The sequence below is a fragment of the Varroa destructor genome, unplaced genomic scaffold, assembly GCF_002443255.2.
Source record: "Varroa destructor unplaced genomic scaffold, Vdes_3.0 BEIS01000001.1, whole genome shotgun sequence".
Taxonomy (NCBI): domain Eukaryota; kingdom Metazoa; phylum Arthropoda; class Arachnida; order Mesostigmata; family Varroidae; genus Varroa; species Varroa destructor.
In genome coordinates, this window is record NW_019211454.1 from 13,504,935 (window position 1) to 13,523,855 (window position 18,921).

The 18,921-nt window shown below is 41.2% G+C and overlaps 1 protein-coding gene across 5 annotated transcripts in view; it reads right to left on the minus strand.

The window, feature by feature from the left end:
• Window positions 1-18,921, minus strand: part of LOC111243096 (QRFP-like peptide receptor) — a 79,997-nt gene that overhangs the window by 14,942 nt on the left and 46,134 nt on the right. For all 5 annotated transcript variants that reach the window (XR_015317911.1, XR_015317905.1, XM_022788173.2 and 2 more), the window contains exons 3-4: window positions 11,623-11,892; window positions 2,216-2,314 (exon numbers count right to left, since the gene is read on the minus strand). Coding sequence is in view for 3 of the 5 variants with exons in the window: in XM_022788173.2 (XP_022643908.1) it covers window positions 2,216-2,314; window positions 11,623-11,892 (369 nt within the window). In the remaining 2 variants the exon portion in view is untranslated. The remainder of the gene's footprint in view (window positions 1-2,215; window positions 2,315-11,622; window positions 11,893-18,921) is intronic.

Below are 18,921 nucleotides of genomic sequence, written 5' to 3' on the forward strand. Positions count from 1 at the left end.
AGTGGACCATGACGCGAATTCTCGAAAACTACGTAACTTTGAAGGAAACAATAAGGCTGACGAGAAAATCAAATTAGGAACCATAACAGTGCGTTCTACCAGTTCGAAAAGATGAAGCAAGACGCCGAAGAGATTAGGCACAACTGCAACAGACCTTGACCCAATTCAGTCGTCATTTGGATGGCCGGAGATAGCATTAACCGAAAATGACCCAAAAAAATATTTATATACAAAGAAAGAGCATTATAGAAGGTCGAAAAAAAGGCAACACGGCGCAGTGCTGGACGCTTTTAGAAAAAAAAAAAAAAGTACTTTCGCATAAGGAAATATTTTCTCTAGTTGAGTCACTCTGAAGCAAACACATTGACTCTAAGATATTATACCCGATCGAAGAAACATGTGAGTAGGACTTACCACGCGCCAGAGGAAAACTCAGAGCGCATCAGTATAACATGATGCGGACGATGTTGGAATACAAACCGTCAAACAGGATTACAGGCCTACATAGGATACGGCCAGTAACCATGAAAAACCTGGGTGAACTGAGACATGCATAGAAAGCGAACCGGTTCAATAACATCCCAAATGGAACAGATAAAGTCGTGTGCAAATCGAGTGTGCAAAGCGATTCCCGTCGAGGAAACACCCTAACAGCTTGAGTCAAAACACATTCAATAAGAACAGACACAAAGATGATAATGTCATTGTACTCATATCAATAGCAGTACTGGCCTGAAAACAAGGCCAAGTTTTCAGTTCTATTATAGCATACAATATAGAAACTAGCATGAACAAAGGGTCTGAAGTAAGATATACTCAACGGATACGGTATGAACCACTCCTGGATCGGGAAGACTAGGTGGCCGTATGAGGAAAATAGCCTAACTGCTTGCCAGCATGAGCATATGAATCTGAAACAAGGGATCAAGAAATGGGTCAAGGCACCCATGCAACTAGATGACTAGGCGTTATGCCGCTACCGCTGATTCCACAGTAAACCGGCAGGCTGCAACAGTATCCAGACTAACATACCTAAACGCAATAGCAACAGCGTCAAAAATTATCAGAAAGCCATTGCACAGGTGACCCCCGCAGATATCAGGACATCATATCGCTCTAGAATTTATAGTCGGAAACGTAATATAAATAAATATAAATGTAACCGGGACTGTTGGAGAAGGTGGAGATGCAAGGTAGAATTTGGGTCTTTGCGGAATAAGCATAATAGTATACCAACGATGCCTCGGGGCCATCTTGACACTAATAAAAATCCTTGCTCGATACAGAACAACAGAATTGCGGAGGTGCAAAAAGCTATACAGATATTAACAAACATGGCTTCATTTGTCTATGGACGAAAAGTCTGGCTTGAGCTTCACAACCGTCGAATGGCGATTAAACGATTAAAAAAGCCTCGCAAGTTACAATGTAAGACCCCTAACGCGAGTAGCTTATGGTTACAGCAGTAACAGAGGGAACAAATGTTATCAACACTGAAAAGTAGACCGCTGTTTTCCAGCAGATAAACCTAAAAAACTGCAGACCGTTTCAGGGCCTGCAATTGCTTAGACATTGTTCACGCTCAACTAAAAGTTACGTAACGTACAGAAGCAATATATGAACAACCAGATTGGCGGTGATCCATACAGAACCTCTATATTTAATGAAGCATGAATTTGTTTATATATCAATAAGTGTAAGAAAGACGATAAACTGGCAATACTTTATCATCCAGCCTGTGACAAGGTTCAGGTGCGAACAGTCCTAACATCGGAAAGCCGTTCTTATTTGTGAATACGATTCGGGCTATGACATATGTACTGGGCTGCGTTCCCCCGAAAAAAGGGAGGGCACAGCTTTAGCAGTGCTTTAAATAGGAGTAAGAGCTACCTAGGTTCTACAACGAGAAAGTAAATCTTCCGCAAGAATACAGTTAAATCCAAATACGTTGTATGGATATGTGTTCTTGGATAACGAAGAGAATATGCAACGTTATGCAGTATACTATTTCGGCATGTAGCAGACAATAGAACAACATTAATAAAAACTAACAAACTAAGCGTTAATATGACTTGGATTTAGAATACTGTCCTTTTCTGTATTATTAAATGGGCAGGTCCAGGGATATCATATTAAAGATCATGCATAAGCAGATACAAACACAAAATACCTGTGTATTTTGATAATAATTAATTCACTGTTTTATCATACGCACCGGCTTGTCTTCCTGCAGCCTCGTGAAAAGAACCATCACTTGAAAAGGACACCAGCAAATGATGAACGCGCCAAGCACGACGCACGCCATCTTCACCACCTGCAATAGCTCAACGCCGAGAGGAGATCGAAGGAGAAACAACACATCGTGAATTACTTGGTCAATTTAACGCTAGGCATGAAACATGCCTTTCATCGCGTTAATATATTAATTTCGCAGCGTTTGCGTGATAATAATACTGGTTTTGTACAGATACATCGCTAAATTATCGGCCTTATGCCAGCGTGGGGTCGCATTGGGTATTCGTGCAAAATTCTCTGTACTATGGAATCGAGGGAGGAAAGCCGGCACTTGATCAAAAATTGTTATGAGCCAATAGCTCTTCCGAGAAAATATAGACAAAATTGCAAGGCTACACGTCATATGTGTACCTAGCTAGAATTCATGAAGTGGGCGACGATGTCTAGGGACCTAAAGTCTATTAAACATAGACCTGAAGGAAAGGCGGGAAAGAAGTCGTCGTAATTAGACGCAAAGTGTTATTTAGTTCGATGAAAATTCGAGATTTGTTGCATTGGCACATGGATACATTTTATCCTTACGGATTAAGTAAAAGTATGATACCTTTAAGCCAGCATCCTGAGTGAACTATAATCCAATCTTTAACAGGACAACAACTCGAAAGCTTGTCTAATGGTTATTTGAGCTGTACAAACATCTACTTAAGTATATAGTATATATTCGCTAGGTCAGTGTAGTTTTTTCCGGTGTATTCGGATACTGGCGCAGATAATGATGATAAGCATTCTCTTTCTGATTAGCTTGGTTCATTAGCTTCGTCTAAGTAGCTACCTAAGAACATTCGAAAAGCCCGATCTTGTTTTATCACCGATATCAAGAGATATCTTGCCTCATACGTGCTTTTGAAATCCTTCTTGACCTTGCACGAAAATAGTCTTAAGCAAATGATTTTTTTGAACACGTTGATTGACTTTGCTCCAACATTGATGCCGAAGTAAGTAACATCTAGAGTACCCTGATCTGTTGCTTGTGATTCACCTGAGGAACTGACTTTCCAACGTTTCTACACAGATAACGTTCGTATATTCTATGGAGCGTGAAACGATTCATGTGAAGCCCTCCTGCGGCTTGTCAAAGATCGCTTCGTGACCCATGTTACAAGCAGTGCTGGGCATTATCGTTACGTAATCGTGGTATCTTCCTTGATGCTTCACAGAGTACTCCTGCAGTCCTACGTCAGTCTTTTGAAAGTCTTTTTCTAAGTAAGCGGCCGGTGTGTATCAAAGAAAACTGGATTCTCGAGCTTTTCCTGACGGCCTTATATGCGGCCTTTGCCAAGTGGTGGCCAAGACATTTGTCTGTGCTTTTTGCAGGGCTAAAATACCCAATAACTGTTGTACCACCGCGCTCATGTTGCCCTGTGCCGTCTCCGATCCGAACGGATATAGAAACCTTTTGCTTGTTCTGCTCTTCAATAGTGGAGGGAGCGGGCAGGCCATGCCCTGTTTTCCCCGAGAACGAAGCTCGATTTGACAGGCGATTTCACTGCTGTCACAAAGCCGCCACGGCATTTCATCAGAATAGCTCCACTGTAGCTGTCATAAGGGGAACAGCCAGAAAGCGCCGAAAAGGTAGGGGAGAAGATAGTTGGAAGAGAAGGGGGAAAAGGAGGCGACCCGCAAAAAGTAATCGGAAAATGTAAATGTGGTTCATAGGCGTGAAGGAAATATCCATTTGATTTCTAAGAGAGAATTCCGAACCTTACCATACCTGGTAATAAGGCCACGGAATAAGAACGAGGGGTAGGAAAGTCGCTGTTATGATATAGCACATATTGCATCTATATCATTATCTGTTTGCTTGCGTAATCGTTAAAGTAGATATATGCTTTAAGGAGAATTTTGTAAACTTACGTTAGATAATGATAGTGTTGCGTCGCAGCCAATAGCAGTTTATTTTATAACGCCAGCTTTATAACCCCTTAGCAATGCAGTTTGTAGGTACGTTCGAACGTAAAACAGGATAGTTTGCGTTCCTTTGTGAACTCATAACTAGGGTCACGATAATATAATAGTGTCTAAGACTCAATTGTAATTTCTTTGCAGCGCTACGATTCTCTGTGTCCATATCTATCCTCTCGTATATAGTTCTGGAAGCCTAACGGTGTTGCTATGTGTGCTTATACAATCGCGCGGGGATCTCCAACTCAAGGTCGCTTGGCTCAACCTGATCCCGATCCCGTTTTAATCAGCTGGATCGGTCTGCTGCTGGCGTTCATTAGCCAAAAATGACCACTTATGTTGTATGTATACCAAAAAAAACCAACCACTTATGTTGACAGCGTGTAGACACGTAGGTCAAAACTGGAACGCGATCTTTGGAAGGGAAAACTCCTGTAAAGGAAATTTTTTTCCTAAACTGGAACATGCGGCGCTAATAATTATTTCACCATATGGACCGTATGCACGCGTACTTTGCCTGACGGGTAAAGTATAACTTTATTATAAAATAATTAAAATTCTATTTTATTGTTCAAATGATGACAATTATTGATTTTCGCGAGTCGATTTCTTAGAATGCGTGTTAATAATAATCCTTGAAATTTAGATAATAAAATAACATTTTAATAATTAAATAATTATGCTGAAGTTTTTAAACTTCAAAATATAACTACTTAAAAACTTTTCGTCATGGTAAAAAAAAAAGTATTGGTTTAAAGTATAAGTTCGGATCTTTTATTTTATGCCCTCGAAACGCCAATGGAAATGCTGAAGTGCTGAAACAAGCTTTACTCGTGGGCAGTATTGTTGTTATTCAACGTTGTCTTCGACGCGATCGGGTGTCTTAATAGGACTTGAAATATCGTAGATTTTTTAGATAGATCACAAGTTGATATCACAGGAAACGCTTAACGTAACTATTATTGACGCATTTTATACCGGCGCAGTAAGAGTGATACACATCTTCGGCGATTTGGTGTATATCCAGCCCCAGAGACCGACTGCCTCAGCAGATTGTAGTGGAGAACACAGTTATAGCTAGCTCGACTGGATTCGACGATAAGAGGCGTTGCCTAACCACTACAATCGCCCAACGGAAATAAATTCTGTTTTCTCTCATACAAAAAGCGCTTTTGTCAGTGAATATACCACCCAACAAGGGCGGCTTTGTCAACTGAAAATACCCAGTATTTTCGAAAACACGCATCAGCACTCAGTTCCTTGCTACCAAACCTGTGTAATAGGTAACGTTTGCTACTTCAAGCACCGGTATGATGTAAGCGGAAATTGGCTGCCTTTCAAACCCACCAAGATACCGAGTCATGTCAAACGAATGACAGGTTTTTTTTTTTTTTTTTTTAATCGTTTGGATTTGGGTCGATTTAAAAATGAAAAACAAGATTTCAGCTTTACATAGATAACTTTAACCTTTCAGGAAAGTTTTAAAGTAATTTCTTTTAAATGCTGAAAATCAAGTATGATTAATCAAAATTTTTGTCGAAATTTCGATTCATTATGATATGATCGAAAAGCGCGGTTCCGCAAATATGTATGGTCTGAATCTGTAGTACGAATTATGTATACGTATGCCCCACTGATATGTTCAACTGTCATTGCTGTACATTACTGCAATTGGATGTATGTACACTGATGGAATAGTTAGTTGGCAGTGGGGTAAGTCTGCTGTGCCTAAAGCACGTCGGACTAAATTTCGAAAATAACATAAAAATGATAGGCGATATAATGATAGTTCAAGACCTAAGCCTATAGAGGTCGAGCTACTGCCATATGCCTAGAAAGCATGTTATATAAGCCGACTGACTATCCTTGGCCCAAATTGGCTTTTGACAGCTTCACGTTCGATATTTGGTACAGTACAATGCAAACGTCTTTCAATGATAAAGCGAGCTCAGGGAAAGCCTTACGAATATTGCATTCGGGAGCCCGGCGGAACGTCCTCCATGAGAAGAACGGTCCTTTTCGACAACGTCGTCGGCTATGGCAGCGTCGTCTTATTCCTTTGATGGGTTTCATTGAGGCTCGGCTGGATGACTTGTTTAGTTACAACTAAAACAGTCGATGATCTTGCCGCTATTTAGAAGCAGTTGCAGTATCTTGTAGCTAGTATTGCGCTAGTCTTGGTTACTTGGAAGTATATCAACAGTGTATATAATATACAATATCTTGATTTTTTTAAAAAGCCCAGTTGAATTAGTAGAGGAGCAATGTCTGTTTGAACGAAAAGCGACCAAACATGATCCCAGAACATCAATTTTGGTATAACCAGACTCTTACTTAACTTTAGATACATTTTGCCATCTTAGTTTATAAAAGACCGGAAAACATAATGTCACTTTATGTCGTCGTTTCGCCGGCATTTACTTGTAATCTTATATAGACACTCCAGCTGACTTCACGATCTTTAAAGAATGGAACTTCAATAGCTTTCTCATGAGTAGACCATAGGTTTTATAGGTAGTATACTTCTACAGGTATAATATCAGTTTTTTGCAACGCGTTAATGCAAAATATGCAATCTGTCGCCTCTGGTGGGGTGATCTTGCTGTAAAGGCCTAGGGCGGAGCTGCCAATGTTTACGTCGTTTGTCTGCATTCCATGTAAAAGTTTGTGCTTTCGTAAATAAATTTTGAGGCACATACAGCACACACGTTAGCAAACCCATGCGAGACTTACAAGGGACCTTAAAATGACAAGGGTCAAGCTTGGAAAAAGCGCTTATGATCGCGCGCCTGATCACAGAGGGAGGTTGAGTAGCAAACTAGTATAGAGAGGGACTGATGTTAGGGAACAACATTTTAGCTAATACTATTTTATGTATGTGACACGCGAATGACAACTGGTTCCCTTAACACCTGTGGTATGGAGCCATCTTCGAAGCTTCGCGCAAACATGAACCATAACGGCTCAGTCAGCGCGGCGCAGTTCAGAGGAAATGATTGATAGAAGCGTATTAGAGGCTTGACCGCACTCTTTTGCGTGAAAGGGCCTTTGATAACTAACGTCCGGCCACGAGCTAACATTACAGAGAAAATGTTCAGTGTTCCGACCGAAATACTGATGATATCCACTGTCTAAATGACTGTAGATAGATTCGAAGATGTGCGCCAAGAGGCCCGCCTTATCCGCGCTGCTAGTATACGAATCATCATTATCGTTAAGTGGTGCAGCCTTGACTTGAGAGTCAATGCACTTTTAGTATTACAAATGTTGACACCTTACTCTTTAATGCAACAATGAATTCCTACGAGTGCTTAGATTACATTTTGGGCAAAATGTTGGTATACCTTAACTATATTCACAAAGGAGTACGTGTAAATAAAAAGGGGTAAAGTTGTTTGTAAACTGTCCCTCAGCCGAGCTAACATGCTAAAAGAGCTTACGCCAGTCTATCACAGTAGGATTAATAGCGATGGCATAAAAATCCTACGTTTGATAATTTAGCCCTTTCCAGCTTGCCCTTGCCCCTATATTCGAGATCCACATGCAACATGCAGTTGGATTATCTGGCCATAACTAAATATTCGATACTCTTATGTGTTCATCATAAACTAGGACCAGGAAAAAAAATGCTGAAATGCTTTTTTACGTCCGCAGCTGAACGGTCCAAATTCACTATTTCTCGGGACCGTTTAATAAATGCAGAGCCGGGTTAAATATAAAGCAAAAGAACATTTGTAAGTGGCCTTACGTTGGAAACTACACCTACCGTAATTCTTCTCCGTAGTGACGCCATTCCCTTGCCTGGTCCTTCTCTGTCTAGGGGTAGATACTAGCATATGCTTCGCCCCTAGCGACCGTACACTCCAGGCGGGTTTTTTTTTGTTTAACAAAAAATCATTGTTACTAAAATTCTGCAAATTTCACTTAACATACACCCCACACATTTCTAGCCGGCCTGGGCATTCCAGTTTTCATTACCTTTGTGCTTTCACTCAAGACCTCCTTGACGAATGACTTCATTAGTACTCGCTGAATTTTCGCAGCCCTTCGGTCTTCAGGGAATAAAAACTCTGCCAGCGAGCATTGGTTCTCGAGAGTAAAATATATTTGGCCTTCTGAACTCATCTCTTCTTAACTGGTTCTCACTTCTAAGTTCCTAAACGACTGGAATATCTACTAGCTAAATTGCACCACTTGGCAAACGTTTCATAGATATATTGCCAAAAGTGAGTAGAATCCCGTAGCATCTGTGTTGATTTTTTTTTCTTTTAAGCTCAAATGAGCCATCGAATTTTCATCGAACCTTGTTGTAAGTGACGTTTATCTGATTAGTGTACTGATCCACCAACAACGCCGTTCAGTTACACACTTATGGGAGAAAAGAACCACTGAAACAAGCGAGCATTATTATGTCACAATCTTGCCTTGACCACTGACTGTGACTGGTGTAATGCCTAGCGGAAATGCATAAGACTGCCGATACCCAGCCAGAGTCTTAAAAGAGCATTAGGCCACACTGCTCTTCCTACCGAAAAACAGAAGTTTTGCGCCCTCTCGCTCATTTTACGGAAAATCAATAATTAATTTGCCTGGTGGATGTGAGTCAGGCGACTTTGGATCTCACCGTTAGCGTAGACGTAATTCAGGCTAATCGTTAGGCTAATGTCTAACCGTTAATGTCAATCACAGATGCGAACGCAGCCCGACTTCTATTTGCTTCAGACACGTACTATCTTTAGAAGCTCTATTTTCGAGTCGAAGGGTCTTTAACGAAGGATATGAGAGCGGAGAAAATATCTTTCTGAATAGGTAGACAGCCTGCTTTAAGGCAAAATCGAACGAAGCAGCAAAGTCAGGCCGAACTGTCAAATAAGAAAATATGTGCGACCAACATCAGGCAAGATTGTCTAGTGCCAAGTTTTTGGCTTATAAGGTCTAGCATCCAGTTAGCTACGAATAGCTTTAGAAATAAGCTTCCCTGTAGGGTTGTTAACGATACAGGTTTTCTTAAAGGCACACGATACACTACGAGGAGGATCGCACGGATTTTTAATAACGATATTATTATTATTATTCTTGTAAAGTTTCTGTTAAAGTCTTATTGGAACTTGTAGGTTCGACTGAATTTCGTCAAATAGTATTGACTTAATATCCAGCCAATTTCGTCTACTGGATAAACAACGCTTTTTTCATTTTATTCACAAATAATTTGTTGAAAACGATTGCCGTTTAAATCGGCTCGACGTAGCCGCTTGAAGGAGTTTTTTTTTCAAGATCCTGAAACTGCTTTTAGAAACGTCTCCGAGTTAAGTTTGCAATGCTACACTCTGTTCCACATTGTTGGATCCATACTTGCGGGTGCGTTTAAATTTCACTACGCCATTTCGTTCCAACGCTGCACTCGTTCCGTCCTCATTTGCGAACGAGTGTTTGCGACTATCCAAAAAAAATATGGCAGACAAAAGCAACGAAAAAAAATGCACAATTACAAAGACGTGGCGTTTTAGGCGAAGGGTAGCCGCTTTAGCGAAAATGTCATTTCAGCTGTGTCAGGGGCAAGAGGTCCGTCAGATGGCTCTGTCAAACTAATTAGTCCTCGTTGTGCCGTTGCGTCCTATTTCATCCTGTTCTGAATAAAGCTCGAAGCGAAACAAATAGAATGGTACACAACAGCGACAGAGTCAAAAGTAACGTTGCCGTGAGATTACTGCTTGATGATAACAACACGACGACAATAGCTATTATGGTAGCATCAAGAGCGAGTTTAGGAGTAGATGGTTTCCTTTTGGGCACAAAAAAAAGGAAAGCCACCAGCTATGATGGCACACCGACGGTGATCCTGGCAACACCGAGACCGTCCGATGCATCGAAGCGCCACGTACTTCGGGTTTCGTCGAGGTGCTTTTAAATGCCGCCACCTAAAGCGAACTAGCTGACTCGAAAAGGCCCTAAAAAAGCTGCCTGAAAGAGAGTTATCCTTTCGCTATAGCTAAAAGCTTCTATTCACGCAGAGTGCCCCATTTCAAGACGCATTGGACCGCTAAATCTCACACTAGTTCACGTCCTGCGAGCTTTTTAATAACGCTGTCAAACCTAAGTGCTGGAAGGTACAAGCTCGGCCGGGCGGAAACAGCATCTGTTTATTACCGAGTTGGACGACTCGACAGCGATTATCATTGCCAATTAATGTATTAAGTAGGGTTGTAAGTTTTAGGATTTAAGAAAGTAGTAAAAAATACGTGTCATGCCGGTTGCTTATTTAAGCTAGTAAGGAAACTGACGCGCTGATTAATTGTTATAAATACATTACGCCGTTCATGTAACAAACAACAAATACTTAACAAAACAATATGCCTTAAAAATAACCGTACTATCAGTTAAGGCAGGTTGCCAACTTCGTCGACCTTTCATCTAGTGATAATAGTACGTCTCGAGATGTTAATGAGGCTACAGCCTAGTATTCATATTCACAAAAATAGACCACAGCATCCGATAATAACGATTCATGGAAACCTTCAGTGCACAAAGTTCAGACCGGGAAAGACTATATATTTTACATTCTGTTGTTTAATAGATACCGCTTCTACACCAGATACTGGCGTCGATATAATTAAAAGACTGTTACTCGTACTAACTGTATACGTAGACGTAACGGAAGCTCATCGGTATTTCGTCGTTCCTGATTTTTAAGCATGTGGAGCTCACGATAGAGAAGTTCCAGAAGTAAGGCAGGATCAATGCGATTGCCATGTATGTAAGGTCCGTAACAGTTCTGCAAGCTATATTCTCTGGCAGCAGAAGCTCCCGTATCCTACACGCACCACCTTTTTTTATTTTTTTTTTTGAGGTTAAGGGCAAATGCATTACGCAGGCGGGACATCACTGAATTGTGTGTTGTCCGGTACTGTGGGACTCTCACCCACTAAACCCTGGACCCCTTTGTCAGCTTGGGCCATGGTTCGGAATATGTTTGATATTGCTTCGAAACCATGACTTGCAGGAACGGTCATTTCATCATCCTTCCCTTTGAGCCGTTCCAGTCATGCGATTAACACGCTCTACCTAGTATGCCAATATAGATTGAAAGAATCGCGCTTGAGATCAGTAGACAAAAGAGGAAAATAGTAAGGCTTAGGATCGAAAGGAGAGAGCTTGCAGAGAACGCGACGCTCAGGCTAAACGAGCAAAAATCAGGGCACTGAAAATCACCATCGCCGCCTACGATGATGAAAGCATAGGCTGGCATATACTAAAGTCTTCACTTCCGGAACAGCTGTTAGGCGTTACGTTACCTGGCTAGCGCAAAACGAAATATGTGTACGCATGCTCGAATTTCAACTTAGGCCATTTTGAACTTGTCGCTAAGATTAGCAAACAAACAAACAAACACGCTGGTCACTCAGCTCTTGCAGTACATATACTTACCCGTTTACGTGCACGGTAATGTATCGTTGCGGCTGTTGAATTACCGTTTGAATTGAGCGTAATATCTGGCCGGCCTCGCCAAAGAAAATAGACGATCATCGAATACGAGATCGCCATGATGAGGACTGGTAGAAAAAATAATGTTACAGTTACTGCGATATAATAGATGGTTTTATGAGGTTGTGAGACAACACATCGCAGCTGTTCGGGGTTCCAGTGAATTTGCTGCGGCCATGATTCCCCACAATACGTGAGCTCGACGTCGGTCCACTGAAAGAGAGAGACGCACAAATAAAGCATTGTTTATTACGTAAATGGTACGTCTGTAATATCTATATAATGCTAACGTTATTAATACCTCTGTCAATCGAAACCAACTCATATATTCGAAAAAGTTCCTATTCCAGCTCTGCTGAATTTATTCGTAGAACTTTCACCAAGAACTTTTAACCCCTAACGAAGTTACTGAGAGCATATTACATTGTGTTTCAAGTATAGTTTCTGTCGTACCGGTAGTAGTAGTAGTAGTAGTAGTAGTAGTAATCAATAAAAGCTCACATTTCTAACACGAAGCACGCGAAACAGAGTAGTAACATAAAAAATGAAGGTACAAAGACTGTCGCTGAGCTTTTACCATTTATCAATGTGCGTTTTTTGCCTTTTTTTTTTTTATGTGTGCTTCGCACGCTTGTGCCCGTCTGATGTGCTCTGTCACTATTCTGCAGTTCAGTACTGACTTCCGGAAGTGCATCAGATTCAATTAATGTCAAATAGCCATATTGACCCAGTTCTTGCAAATCGGATAAGCAGCTTTCCAAAATCAGATTACAGTTTTTATTTCGTTATAAATGGAGGTATGGAACAACAATGAAACGCTCATATATGGCCATGATATTGTATCTACAGTCGTTTAGTTCGCAGGAAAAGGTTCGTGGGATAACAGTTTGTCCGACCGAGCACTTGACTGAGAGGAGTAGCGTTTTTTTTTTTTGTTCAATTACCCATTCACAATATTGTAACCTAGAAAATATAGGCGTAATTTTCATACATTTTGGAAGCCAAACTCGGTAAATTTTTTTGCTTGAGATATTCCCGTGAAGCAGTCACTAGCACCTAAAATAATGGAATCTATTAGTTTGAGGTCACCACTACCCACATGCTTAGGGCAAACAAAAAACCTGATATTCGTATCACAGACAAACGCTCCTAGTTATTTACTGTTCGTCAAAAATAGATTTGAAAGGTTATTACAAAAACGCATCAAAGAGCTGAAGCGCATATGTCTTAAAATGAGATACGATGCCCCAGCGGAATTTCTAAGGTGCCACCGAATACGGCAAGGTTCGTTAGCCAGGGTAAATGTTTACTTCTTGTAAACACCGTTCCGTTGTGGTCCTTATGAACATCAGCTGATTTCCTATGCTATCGTCGTTTCCATATAAAACTAAAAAAAGGAAACAAGGGCGGAAATGCACGCTCAAACTTGGACACAGTTATTGGCGTGACAAGCGCGGCCGTTACGCTTGCTTAGCATAGTCATGCAAACACAAGGAGAAAATGCTGTGAAAGCCGACTGTTACCGTGAAATGAAAAATCATAAAGCCCTTACCGCAAGTGACAATGTTAGCCATTCGAAATATTTAATACCGTTATGATTATTGTAACCTTTTACTTATTGCCTCTATTATTACAGGGCGCCTTTCTATATATATGCATACAAATGTATACATATGTAAATATAAAATCTGTACAAAATAAACACGTAAAGACTATCTCATGACGTCCGCACAAAGCAGACTATGTCGTTATTTGTCTTGTGTTCATGCACGACAAATAATGAAGTCCCAATGGAATAGCTGTTATCATAAGCTGAGGGTTTATTTTCCATTTTTTTTTTTTCAAATTTCCCACATATCATAAACAGCGGGACCGGCTGGAAGAAGCCTGTAACACCATCAATGAGCATGTTTAAAATCAAAAGCGATTGCCGTTACCAACGGGAAATAATAAAGGTTTCTACTTTAATCGCTGAAAGCTTGCAAATGCGCCTAGTGATACCAATGGGGAAAGCTTATTTTCTTTTAGGGCTAAAATACTTGTGCTGACATACTGAATGATATGCTGAATAACTAACAACACGCTTTATGTCTCAATTACTAATACGGGCCAGGACCCACATCCAGGAGCATCTTACAGCCGCTCCGTTGTATCGCCCCGACCCAGCTCCTCTGATGACCCTTTCACGAACGCCTGTCCAGCCAATCTCTCCTTTGCGAGACGGAGGGTTAAATGAAAGAAAACTAATCAGGACCGTTACGCTTATGAAAGAAATACACTGACATGTTTCTTTGATTCATGCTTAATTCAATACATAAAGTCGAGCAGTTCGATAATAGACACAAGTAATACGTTTGACAAATATCGTCCTGAAGCAGGAACAACGTAAAAATATTTTTGAAAAAATGTAAAATGATGCCATAGTGCTCAAGAGGCGGCAATCTCTCATGGACAACACTGTAACATACATATTCCCTATACAAATGGCTGTCGACGAGCCACACGTACAGACACCGCTCAGGGCAGCAGGATAGGGTCTGAGCGATATCCTGTGCCACAGTTCGTGCAAGATATTGTCATCTTTTCAATCGTTAAGATCTCTATGTCGGTGGTGATGATCATCATTATCCTGTGACCACGATTTGTGTGCAATCTAATACATTGCAATAAAGGACTGGAAAACCAACGGAACCTTGCCAACACATTCAGTAACGACAAAGCTAGCGAAATTGTCACCGATGCTCGCTGGGGATTCGGTGTTAAGGGATACACTATGAAGAACGAAAGGCTTTCAAGTCAATTACCCTACACCCTCTTCCTGTCTGCTTGATCTGCTCACCCATCTCTTCACTTAACAACTTGACATTTAACTGGAGATCTTTTTAGCTAATCTGACCAGCGACCCGAAATGGCGTACCGGGAATTTTTAGGCTAATTCTTTCGATGTGTATCTTTCTGATCCCGCAAAGGCAGGTACAGGACATTGAGCCACGCGTGCACCATGCTGCGGTGAAATTAAATGAAAACCGCTCCATTTAGTATTAGCGTTTCGGGTATAGTTTCAACAAACTCCCATAGATTTCGATGTGTTTTCGGCAGGATGGAGGAGGCTGTCATGCAAACCAGGATCGTCAGTCCATGCCAATAATAAATTAGACAGCCTAGCGTAAATCGATCATAGGCGTTTCGTGATTGACAGCAGCGAATATGAACAGACTACATGTGCACACAAATAGATCAAGCAACAAAAATAGCTTATCTCGTATAGGCTCATACATTGGATAGTGTCCTGACTATATGGCCTTTCCTCGACTAACATTCAGCTACAACTAGAGTCAGTCAGGTTTACCGCACAAATGCCTATAGGGCGCTGCATCAAACGGCCTACAGCGATGCTGAGACCTAGGCACAGATCCAGCCGTATCACAGCGGATTCTTTCGCTTGGCGGAGGCTAGGTCCGCTGGCTTGCACCTTGTTTTGTTATGAAGCCCGTGAAGCCGTCAATCCAACCTGGCAATTACTGGTAGAAACGGATATGGGTTTGGGACGTAGTTACGTGTAGGTACGAGCATATTGACCAGATAGTAGAATTTCGCAGCAATTGTTTTTCAAAGTTGTGAAAAAGTGGTACATTTTTCTAGGGTGGAAGCGGGCATTTACCCAAAATTGCTTACTAGCCTTGTTTCGGGTCCGAAGAATCGGCTATGTACAACTCATTGTATATGCAACTACACGTTGAAACCAGTTCAGGATATTGAAAAGAACGACATGGAGGTGCGCCATTAAGTGCACACTCGAACTGATTAATTAATAAGATTCTATTTTGATCTGGCTTCCTAACGGGCTCTTAAATAGCAAAAGATTTAAAATGAATAACTGCAATGAAATGCTATTAAACTAAGTTTAAGTTTATAACCAGGCAAAACTATTAGGCAAAGTGGTTCGTTATGAACATAGCGGCTATATCGCGCTGAGTCTAGTGCCAATTTCAATAGTGTTCAACTGTCCTTATCGAACATTGTAGCACTTCAACGCAGTAAGCCTTCGGTAACTTTTGATATGTAGCAGCATCGAGATGTACCGCTTGTTAAAAATTAATTTTACCATACGCTTTATATATTGGCCTGGCACGCAGGTGCTGATTAAGGAGTTGTCACAGTATCTGTCTACTGAACCAACGTCGACATGTTTCTGAATTGCCGTAGGCAATCCTCTCGTTTCCAACAGGGGTGTTCCAGCGATAATGCAAAAATGCCTTGTTCGTCGAGCTAAATAGCTCGCTTAATTAGCACGTGATCGATTAGTACACGCTATAAGCTTTACCAGTTGATGCACGCTAAAACCAGTGGGGACGGAGCATCATATGCGACCTCTATTTAACCGACGTATGACAGGTGCGCCTTGTTTTTTTGCTTGTTTTTTTTTTCTTTACTTTTTTAGTGCTAGCAAGCCGACCGCATTGATCCCGTTTTTTTCTTTGGCCGAGCCTCATTATATGACACAGTTTTACTGCAAAGATTAACTGAGTTCGATATGAAATAGCTTGCACGGAACCTGTATTAGTGAATGCCGTGCGTCCCTAGAGTTGCCGCAATCCAGTAACATAGCGTGTGTCAGCCTATATGAATTGGGAAATATCTACTTGACATATCTACCACTCTATGAAAGTATATGTGATAGCACAGATTACAAGAATCGTTAGAACCCCCTCGATATATGTGTCGTGAAAGCTCACCATTTACCTAAGAGCGAATACTATTGCGAGACTATTGTTTCTCGTATCTAGTACTAGTGCTACAACATTGTCTTATATATAAACTACATAAAATTAGATAAGTTATTGTGCCTTTTATTTTTACACGAGATACTTAATTCAAGGTTTTATTCTGCATACAGAATGTGTTACGATTTCAGTGCCTTGCTGCGCCTCTTTTCTAAGCTAGTCACCTCACTTACTGCGTAGCGTTGGACTCTACGCATTCGGCCGCTTACCGTTACTGTTTTACCGTCAGTGTCGTCTGACGTCGACCGGGACGCTGAAGTTATTGCTGAAAATCTAAACTGACGCCGGAACAAGGATGTTTTTTTGCAAAATTCGTGTGCCTTGGCGGTGAATTCGAAACGCTTTTTAGTGATATCTTGTGTTTCTGCGAAGAGCAATAATGACAGCCCGAATTACGGCATACGGCTTAGACGTCGGAACGAGCGAAGAAATAAGCACGAGCTAGCCGGACAAAGCTGCCGATTTGATCACGTAGACAAAGGCTCAAGGCTCGTAACAGTGTCACCGTTGAGCCTTAGTTGCTCCCCCTGTATCTATTAGGCGAGGAGCTGTCTACGAATTTTTCCTACCCGCCGACGCCGACTATCACAAACGATGTACTAGCCTCTTTCATCGAACAACTGTAATTGGTAGTTATCACCGTTTGTCTGTTGAGTGAGAAACTCTATTTCTTTACATTGAACGGCAGAGAACTTACAGGTTACACACGACTTTTGTTTCATGGATGTAGTCTAGGGCAACAAAAGCGGTTCAGTAAACGGTGCTAGAGTACGACTATAAGCCAGACGAGATCATTGTTTGATATATAGTCGCGCCCACTTTTAAAATCAATTCAAATCACGTTTAAAAAAGCGTATCGCAGCACCTCACTTCCCATTCTCGAGTTGTACGTAAGGCGTGTCGATTCAGTGCGATGTAAATGGTTTAGACGTGTAAACGTTTTGTGCTTGTCGGTCTGGGTCTACCGAACTAATGGAGAACGACGTATTTTTCTCCATTCGACCGTACAGAGTAGAATCGTGCGCGTACCACCATATAACTTTTTACCTCTAGTCAACTACGTCCTTTTTAGAAGAAGTCAATTACTACACAAAACTCCTGCCCGATATTTTCTGCAGCTGAACGAAACTGTCGACCAAACCAAAACACCGTTCATCCACAAGAAAAAACTACAGGACGACAGGATGCTTGCCTGGTTTGGTTCTTTTCACGAAAAAAAGACACACTTTTGATATCCCTTTCTATTGTCTCGCCCGTTCATGGTCCCATTTACCCAGTACCATATCTTGAAAAAACATAAGAAGTAGCAGCAGCATGCACGAGTCGACAAGATAAGTACCGCTTCGCGACTGAGTATCTGCTGTTTTTCCTTATTCGACACGAAGGAGTCCCTACCTGCCTCCTAACGACATTTCCAGATCTTTCTGCAGTATTGGGCCGCGCCATTGTAACAGTCACCTTCCTCGACGCCATTAAGCTATTCCGCCGACAGCGCGATCATTGAAGTACACACAGTGAAAACACCTCCTTTTGTAGTGAGCCTTAATCACCGGCGCCTACAGCTGTGCCTTTGTAAATAAATGCCGTTTTGTCAGTCATGTGAACTCGGTCCTAATAGGACATAGAGACGAGGAAATGCCAAATTGGGGAAGAAATATTCCTTGAAGAAAAATCAATTGTGGTGGTAATGACGAAGTGTACACATCTGGAGGTGCAAGAAAGTAAAAAAAAAAAACGTTATAAGACAGAACGAAAAACGTCAAATCGATAATTGCGCAAGCTATTGATTCTACTTTTCGGTTGTGCTTCAGGCCTTATGAGATAAGCAGGTGGCTGTTGTATATTGTCTTTAATTGAACTATAAATGGCTTTCGCTTAATTAATTACCCTTTGGGATTCTGGATAGAGTCGAAGTCCTATGCAACTGGTTAATTTTTCCGGTTTTGGGTAAAGCGAACGGTCATTGTTCCGTCGTACAATTTCATGTGAAAAACCCAAGGTTCGGTTAATAAATATGATAAAAAACCTAACTAATATTTAGCATTTGCGGTTTCCCACGAAGAGAGTTGGTAAAACGAGCGTAAAAAATAATTAAGCATAACAGGAAAAACGTTCATTCTATACCGTAATCTATAACTTTCTTCGACCATATTAGTGTCCTTATTAACAATCTCGGTTTAGATAAAAAAAAAACATCTTACATATACATATAGCTTATCGTAAAAGAATAGCTAGTCGGTCTCTGCTGGCTATTCGATTCACGTGGCCGGGACACAGGCGAAATTATGTAACAGCCACAAAAAGTTAATGGCATATAATAGCTGGATTTATGACGCAGCAATACCTAACTTCGCTGGAGTATTAAAATCGCGTGGGCTTTTCCAGCGGTAATAACAATGCTTTTGTCCCGATAGCAACAATGTTCCTCTCTTTTATATCACTTTCGTACAGAGAGTGA